At 40.9% G+C, this 8,483-nt stretch overlaps 1 protein-coding gene across 1 annotated transcript in view; it reads left to right on the forward strand.

The window, feature by feature from the left end:
- ABHD10 (abhydrolase domain containing 10, depalmitoylase) overlaps nt 1-2,919 on the forward strand; it is a 22,338-nt gene extending 19,419 nt beyond the window's left edge. Inside the window, exon 5 of the mRNA XM_045286201.1 lies at nt 2,066-2,919. Within this exon, the coding sequence (XP_045142136.1) occupies nt 2,066-2,407 (342 nt within the window). The 3' untranslated portion in view covers nt 2,408-2,919. The remainder of the gene's footprint in view (nt 1-2,065) is intronic.
- The last annotated feature ends 5,564 nt before the right edge of the window (nt 2,920-8,483 follow it).

Here is an 8,483-nt window from a genome sequence, read left to right on the forward strand (position 1 = left end):
GGGGGGGGGGCTTAAAATGCAACTGTTTTTAATTCCATGCTTGACTAATAGCATTGATTCCACTTAAACTAATAATTAGTGAAAATAAGTTCTAATCACTGAAAATTACTCAAATTCAGAAACAAGTAGCAGTATGAGGATAATCCAAACCAATCCCAACGCTCAGGGACTCTGTGGGACAGAATAGAACTTGCCTCTGAGCTTTCCATAATCGCACACTTTACTGAAGCAGACAGCCTCATCTTTCTCCCACAGAGTGAACACCTGACCTTGGGATTAGCCACTTATTACCTGCTCTGCCACCAGGACTCAATGTGAGCAGAGCTGAGTCTCGTCAGAAATGCCCTGCATATTATATGCTTCCAAGTGCTTTAAAGCTTGATTTGTTAGCTCAGGTTCTTGTGACCTTTCCAAAGAATTGATAGCATACAGGAGCCCTTTACACTCAGGGTGCTTGTGGAAGTATCCACCAGCAATGGGAATGGTTAGTTATCTTAGAGTCGTTTCAGGGAACTGTGAGCTGCCTTTAACAACTTTTCAGAGAATTTTTAAAACCACAGACAAGTGTACTCAATTAATAAATTGGCACCAAAAATTGCATATGAATGTAAGTACGGTATGTTTTTATATTTTTTTATGTTAAAAAAACCAAATACTTGTATACAAATGAGGGAAGTAAGCCAGGACACTAACAGTAACTGTACCCCCATGGTAGTAGTGTGAGTGATTTCTCTCTTCTGTGAGTCTTTATTTCCCATTATTTTCTCATATGTTACTCTTTTGCTTATGAAATAGGTCATTTGGAATAAATTATGATCTAACATAAAGGAATTCATCAAATATCAAAGTGTACTCAATGTTTTAAGCTAATAAATGTAGAATTAGTCGGGTTGTTCAGTTTTCAGGAAATACTGAAAGATGTATCATCCAAAACAAAACACTTTTTCTCATTCTATAAGATTTAGAAGGTAAAAGCCCTAACTTATCATTCAGCCTGGAGTCACATTGATATCCATGTGATTGTCCCATATGAGCCAGTGTCTTATTTTTTATTTTTAGCTCAATACTTGATCCTCCCCACTCCTTTCCTCACCTCTTCACTTATTTCCCCTATAGGGGCACTTAGTTTTCTACGATTTTGAAATTGAAATAATTTTTAATTCGATACTTGATTTTATATAAGTACGAATGATAGCTGAACCGATTCCGAGAACGCGCTTTACTTTCTGCCCTTCTCTTTTGCCATTTAGTTAGGCTGGAACAGTATCTGATCCACTCCAATAAGAAGTTAGAGAGATCGGAGTTGAGTCCCAGCCACAACCGTTGCTAGCTTTGAACTTTGACTATGATATTTCGCTTTTCTAAATCTTTATTTCCTCTTATAAAAATGGAATAACAATTATTATAAGGCTCTACTGCAACAGTTGTTAACCTGTGGGTCGTAACCCCTTTGGGGGTCGAATGACCCTTTTACAGGGGTCGCCCAATTCATACCGGTAGCAAAATTACAGTGATGAAGTAGCAACACAAATAATTTTATGGTTGGGGGGTCACCACAACATGAGGAACTGGATTAAAGGGTCATGGCATTAGGAAGGTTGAGAACCACTGCTCTAATGAGAAAATACATGTTCCAGTCACAACATCTAGCTTATAGTAAATATTCATTTATTGATAATGTATTGTTACATTTTTCTTTCTTCCTCTTCTTAAAAAATTAATATCCTTCCTTCCTCTGGGGCCAGTCACTGTTACCCTCTCCATCTTTTGTGCTGGAGACTCAGTTTCATTTCTGACCATTGAACCTTGTACTTGACTTCTCTGCTGAATAGGTTTCAGCTGAGCTTCCGGACTAGGACTCTAATCTGCTTCCAAACCTCAGCCAGTAATCACAACAGTCCAATCTATCGACCATGAGAAAGGGACAGGACAGGGGGTTGTTTGTTTAATCTGTAGGGCTCTTTGTGAGTCACACAGCTAATGAAAACTTCCTTCTCCCTCAAGGAAAAAGACAGCCTGGGTGTTAATATTGCATACTTTCTCTCCCCTCTGTTTTCCCTGATAGACGAAAAAGGAAATAGAGATCAAAGGAGAGTGGTCAATACCAACTAAGTACAGCGAAGAAGGAGTCTATTGCCTTCGGTACAGTTTCCTTAAAGAAGCAAAGCACCACTGCTTGCTACACAGCCCCATCCCTGTGGTCTGCCCCATACGCTTGCTCCACGGCATGAAGGATGACCTTGTGCCTTGGCAGACCTCCATGCAGGTTGCTGACCGAGTGCTCAGCACAGATGTGGATATTATCCTCCGAAAAGAGAGTGACCACCGGATGAAGGAGAAGGCGGACATCCAGCTTATTGTTTATACTATTGACGACTTAATTGATAAGCTTACCACGGCATCTTGAATTATGTTATGGCATAAAAAAATACTTTATTGTGTAGTTGGCTAGAACCCCATTCTTAGTTAGCTTGCAAACTGTTACAGATCAGAAGCGAGAGAGGGAATATTTTTTCCTCCTTACCTGTATTATGTAAATATCACTTGAACATTTATGTAATGATGTTTTTGCACAAATGGTACAAATTTGAAGAAAGCACCAGCTGTTATTTAGTAATAAATTTCTCCTTCAGTGCTTAATTCTTTTTTTTATTAAAATGTTCCCATTTTTCAAACCGAAGATGTTTGCTTTCCTGAAATACAAGCTAGCTGTGCCCACTCTTCATTGTGCCCTCTTCTTAGAATTGCCCATAAAGCTTGGATTCTTAGTTTCTGTTTTCGGTACACTATGTATGGGAATTTCTAAAATTACATCTTGATTTTAAAATACACAAAATACAGCACAAAAAATGCTTATTGAAAAAATATTAAATGGTTAGAGCAATATCTGACAATAATAAAGTTCAAAAAATAGTGTTACTTTATGGTACGTATTACTTGTTACATAAGTTACTATTACTTGTTACATTTGAAGTTAGGATCAAGATTCTATTAACTCAAAACCTTTACAGTGATGTAAGGAGATGTGTCATTAGTAAGGAGTCCCTGCGTGTTGCTAACCAAAAGGTTGGTAGTTCAAAACTACCCAGAGGCACCTTGGAAGAAAGACCTGGTGATTTACTAATGCAAAACTAATCATTGAGATTCCTGTAGAGAACAGCTCTCATCGGATAGATGCGGGTCACCATGGGTCAGAATTCACTCAACAGCAATTGGTTTCTCATTTTATCATTTAAAATATTTGTCATATATAAATAAATTTTAATCTTGGCGGGAAATTTTATATTCTGGTTGATAAAACTAAAGAGTAAATGTATCTACATATTGCCTATCTGCAGAAAGTTTGCTTTTTTAATATGTACTCTAAATATATCAATAGCCAAATGATTGGTACCTCGGGGCATTCTGAAGTGTGGAGAAATCAGTAAGAAAATATGAAAGGCAATTTTTTTTAATAACCAAAATATTTGCAATAGTCAACCTTGATATTGAGTTGGTGGGTTTTTTAGCTTTGACAAATTATTCTGCTTAGTTCATGTCTGTTAGAGTTAAACATTATTTCATATACAATTGAGCACATAGGAAAGACTTGTTTAACTGGTGAATGTAGGCTTCAACAGGGTGGTAAAAAGGGTTCAAATGAGAAGTCAACAAGTAGTCTAGGCCTTGAAGAAAGCTCGGCAAGGCTCGATACTGTGCAGAACAGAGTCCTACAACAGACCTGACTGACCTCAGGACAGCCTGCATGCAAGAGTGCCCCTTGGCTGGCATCTACGAACTTGTCTTTCAGGAGGGTTACACCATTCCTGGAACTGAGAGATGCCAGTTTTAAACTAGTCTGTGCTGCACACCAGCTTTGTATTGTGTGCCAAATGGGCCTATGTGACCAGTCCCCAGTAGAAATCCTGGGCACCGAGTCTAATGACCTTCGGTGGTTGGCAGCGTTTCCCATGTCACAACCCGTTGCTGGGGCAATGAAGGGCATTCTGTGTGACCACGGGGACAGGATTCTTGGAAGCTTCCGGCTAGTTTCCCTGGACTTTGCACCTTTTTCCTTGGCTGAGTTTTGTTTGTATCCTTTCAGCTTTGCACATTGTGACGGGAGGTGCTATCAATTCTATTTTTGATCCATGGCGACCCCATGTAGCAGAGTAGAAACTGCCTCTTGATTTTCTAGGCCATCATTGTCACAGAGGCAGATTGTCAGATTTTTCTCCCACGGAGCCACTGGTGGCTTCGAGCACTCGTGAATCCGAGCCATGTGTGCTGAGTGCGGGCAAATCAAACGAGGCATATCCTTGGAGATCCCTAACCCAGAAATAAAACTGGTGCATGCCCTACAACACAATAGAAGCACAGTGTATCCGATTCTTTCACACTGGACAAAAATCACTTGCAAGGTAATCCATGAATCGGTATACACAGTGCCTGGTGCAGAGTAGAATGATCTGTGTCCTTTCCTTCAAGAAGTCTAGTGGTCTATTCTGCCAGACACTGCTATGCATAAGAAGTTGAGGAAGAGCCCTGACTTTGAGGGTTCTAGGGTTAAGCATTGTTAGAATAACGACATTATATAGGATAAGGGTTAATGGCAGAGACAGCTTTGTGATTCAGCAATTTACTTGACCTTCCCTAGCTTCCTTTCCCCATCTACAAAACAGCGAATACAGACCTACAGAGTAGGGGGTAAAGATTAAATAGGCTACGCACAGAAGCAGCATCTAAGGCAGTGGTTCTGAACCTTCCTAATGCCGCAACCCTTTAATACAGTTCCTCGTGTTGTGGTGACACCCCCACCCCCAATCACAAGATTATTTTCATTGCTACTTCATCACTGTCATTTTGCTACTGTTATGAGTTGGGTGACCCCTGTGAAAGGGTTGTTGGATCCCCGGGTTGAGAACTGCTGTTCTAAGGCATCGGAGGTGCTCCCTTTTAGCTCTTATTTTTATCCTGTCCAGTCCAGGGAGAGACGGACGGTCCTAAGTGGAGGGGCCGCCTCAAGCTGAGCTGAGCTTGCCCTTCCCAACCCTAAGGTTCTGTGCTGGATGGTCGCTGTTAGGGAATCCTGTCAAGTGGTCAGACCCCAAACCAAACCCACTTCCATCAAGTCAAAGCAAACGGTCAGGGCTTTAAAAAGAGCCCTTGGTAATCTAGAGATGGAGACGCTATTTAACATTTCACCTAGTTTGGTAGAAGTTAATGTAAACATTTGAAATAAATTTGGATCTATGAGAGATCTAGTACATTCTAGTACCTTGTTAATTTTCCTGATACTTTTCCTGCTTTTCCCCAAAACTCTTAAAACACACACACACAACATCTATATATTCAAGCACTTCCTGTATGCATTATCCTATGGAGTATGTGCAGTTGAAAAAAAATTGACAACACTCCACTGTTTGAGCATATGTGATGGGAAGGGGTGGGGCAGATGTTGAGGGAAGGGAAGGCCCAGTGAGATGACAAAACATATTCCTCTGCTGTTTCCTCTGAGCCTTCGAGGCCCTTCTAGACACCAGGCAGAGCCCAGGAGGAAGGCGCTCTGGCAAAGCTGAATGGTATCCAGCATGGAGAGGTGGAGCCAGGAGAGCGTTACTTTTCACGCAATGCTCCCCGAGACCGTTCCCAAAATGAGTGTGTCCAACTTCCATATTTTTTATGATTTCGTTTGTTGAAAAAAATGGATACCTTGGTATATTCAGGGAACATATCTAGAAAAATGCAGACATTTAAAAATAAATAAATAACCCCAATGTGCCTTTGGGGGGAATATCCCTTTGATTTTTGGCTCTCCTTTCCCTAGGTGCTCAGGTGTTTACTGATTTGGCTTTCCTCCTGCAGTCGGCATCATAGTGTGTGTTTTGTGAGATGGAGGAGGACTTTGTGGATTGGTGTTGGACATATGGGTTAATGTTGGACTTGTCGACTTGGGCAGCCCTGAGTGGGGATGTTTTCTTGATGTGCACTTCACCTTGATATAAAACTCTCTCTTGTACGTGAGTTTCTGTGGATTTGTTTCTCTAAAATACCCAGACTAACACATACATCTTACCTACAGTCTTCTTGAAATAAACAAGGCACCAGTACCCAGGTTACACAAGTAAATTCAAATTAAAGTGTCTCCTTTTCTTTCACTCAAAGAAGCTCTCATGTCTCTTCTCTATGTAAAAGCCTATATTCTTCTGCATGGCACATATGAGGGAGTACCCCCCAAAACAGAAAAAAAAATCTTTGTTGGGTGGAGATTTTGTAGAGTGCATTTTTCCCACTGTGAGAGCATACGGCAACTTGCTCTGAATTAGTGCACCCAGTGGCATCTCCTGGGAAGGTTCTCTGGTCACAGTGAATTTTTTCGTAAAAGCAGTTTCTCTCGAACCTCGTTTTTTTGATAGCCAATTGAAGGAAACAGCATGTGACTGTGAAATTTTATTTGCTGCTCAGGAAAAATACTGCAGAAGCTGTTGTGATGTTGAACACAGCTTACAAAGACAGCATTGTGGGAAAAACTCAAGTGTATGAATGGTTTTCTCGTTTCAAAAAAGGTGGAATGTCGATTGATGACAAACCTCATTCTGGACGTCCATCAACTTCCCGAATAGACTAAAATGTCTACAAACTTCAGGCACTTGCACTGGAAGACTGACAATGGACCATTGAAGAGGTAGGGAAGCTATTTGGACTCTGTTGGAGCTCGGTTCAGTGAATTTTAATGGAAGATTTGGGAATGGGAAGGGTCACTGAGAAATTTGTGCCTCAGGAATTTCTGACTGAGCAGGAAAAAAAGAGTGTTGAGTGGAAACATGCCGTGCTTCGAAAGAACAGCTCTGAAGGTCCCAGACTTTTTTCCAAGGTAAGGAGGCATGGAGGCATTCTTACAACACCAAAGCAAACATCCATCAAGCCAGTGGAAGATGCCGTTGTCGCCTCACCCCAAAAAAGCTCTCCAAGTGAAATCAAAGCACAAGACTATGCTCATTTGGTTGTTTTTTATTTTATTTGAGAGGGATAGTGCATGTGGAGCTTGTTCCACAAGGTCAGACTATTAATCAAGCTTTCTATTTAGAAGTTCTAAAAAGATTGTGTAACAGTGTATGACAAAAAAGGCTTGCTTTGTGCCAAACTGGGGGCTGGTTTTGCCACCATGACAATGCACCTGCTCACACATCATCTCAGTGTACCAGTTTTTGGCAAAACAACAACAAAAAAACCCAGCATGCTACTCTTGCCCTGTGAACCTTATTCACCTGACCTTGCTCGGTGGGACTTCATGTGTTTTTCACGAATGAAGGGACAGTGATTTGATGATGTAGAAGAGGTGAAGGAAAAAAATGAGGAAATCTGTCAGTTAACCAAACAGAGCCAAACAGATGAGTTTGAAAAATGTTTCTAAGAATGACATGGCATAGTTGACAAATGTAGTAAGTGTAATGGAGAGTACTTTGAAGGTAATGTGTTAGTCTGGGTTGAGTAGAGAAACAAATTCATAAACATGCATATGTGTATAAGAAAGAAGTCTATATACAAGAGCAATTGAATATTGAGAAAACAGCCCAGTCACGATCAAGTCCAGAAGTCTGATACTAGCCCATATGTCTGATATCAATCTATAAAGTCATCTTCTGACTCATGAAACACATGCAATGATGCTGAATGCAGGAAGATCACAGGCCAGTGGGTTGAAAAGCTTGTGGATCCAGTGGCAGTGTGAGCATCTCAGCGCTGGCAGCGGTCTCCACATGGCTTCTCCAGCTCCAAGGCATGGGTTCTATCAACATAGAGCCATGTGTCTTGTCAGTCCAGTGTCTCTCCGGAAGTGAGCAGAATGTCTCTGTCTCCAAGGGGGAAATATAGGAGTTCCCAGAATCCTCAGGAAAAGGCCATGCCCACATAGAGGCCTCATTGGCTATATCCTGATTGACAGGCCAGATTCCACCCCTTCACTCATAAACCTCTCAAATTGACAACAGATTAGTATATAACTACTACAGGTGATAAGGCAGTTTTGTAAAAACAATGTAATTACAAACCTTTGGGGAAAAAATTCTGTTTTTAAGGGAGGTACCCCCTCATATGTTCAGTGATAAAACTTATGTTTTTAACAGTTGCTCTTCAGAAAGAAAAAATAAAAGCCCTGGTTGGTAGTATTTGCCAATGTTTATGGTATAAATACCCCCCCTTTAATGGATTTGAAGCTACCATCATATCACTGAGTACAACGTTAGATAGAAATGCCCAGTAACAACTATATGAGAGAACTTCAAAATGTTCGTGGGAAAATTCCATTTTTGTGTTAGGCTGGATTGATTAGAGATGCAATTATATATCAAGAAAACATCCCAGCCCAGTCTAGATCAAGTCCATAAGTCTGGAACTAGTCTATAAATCCCTTTTCAAGGATGTACACTGGTACAGATAGGAACTGAAAATACAGGGAATCCAGGGCGGATGAGCCCTACAGGACCAGTGGTGTGAGTGGCGAA

Source organism: Echinops telfairi, unplaced genomic scaffold (genome assembly GCF_000313985.2).
Source record: "Echinops telfairi isolate 266 unplaced genomic scaffold, ASM31398v2 ScPeMD7_6;HRSCAF=24_0, whole genome shotgun sequence".
Classification (NCBI taxonomy): domain Eukaryota; kingdom Metazoa; phylum Chordata; class Mammalia; order Afrosoricida; family Tenrecidae; genus Echinops; species Echinops telfairi.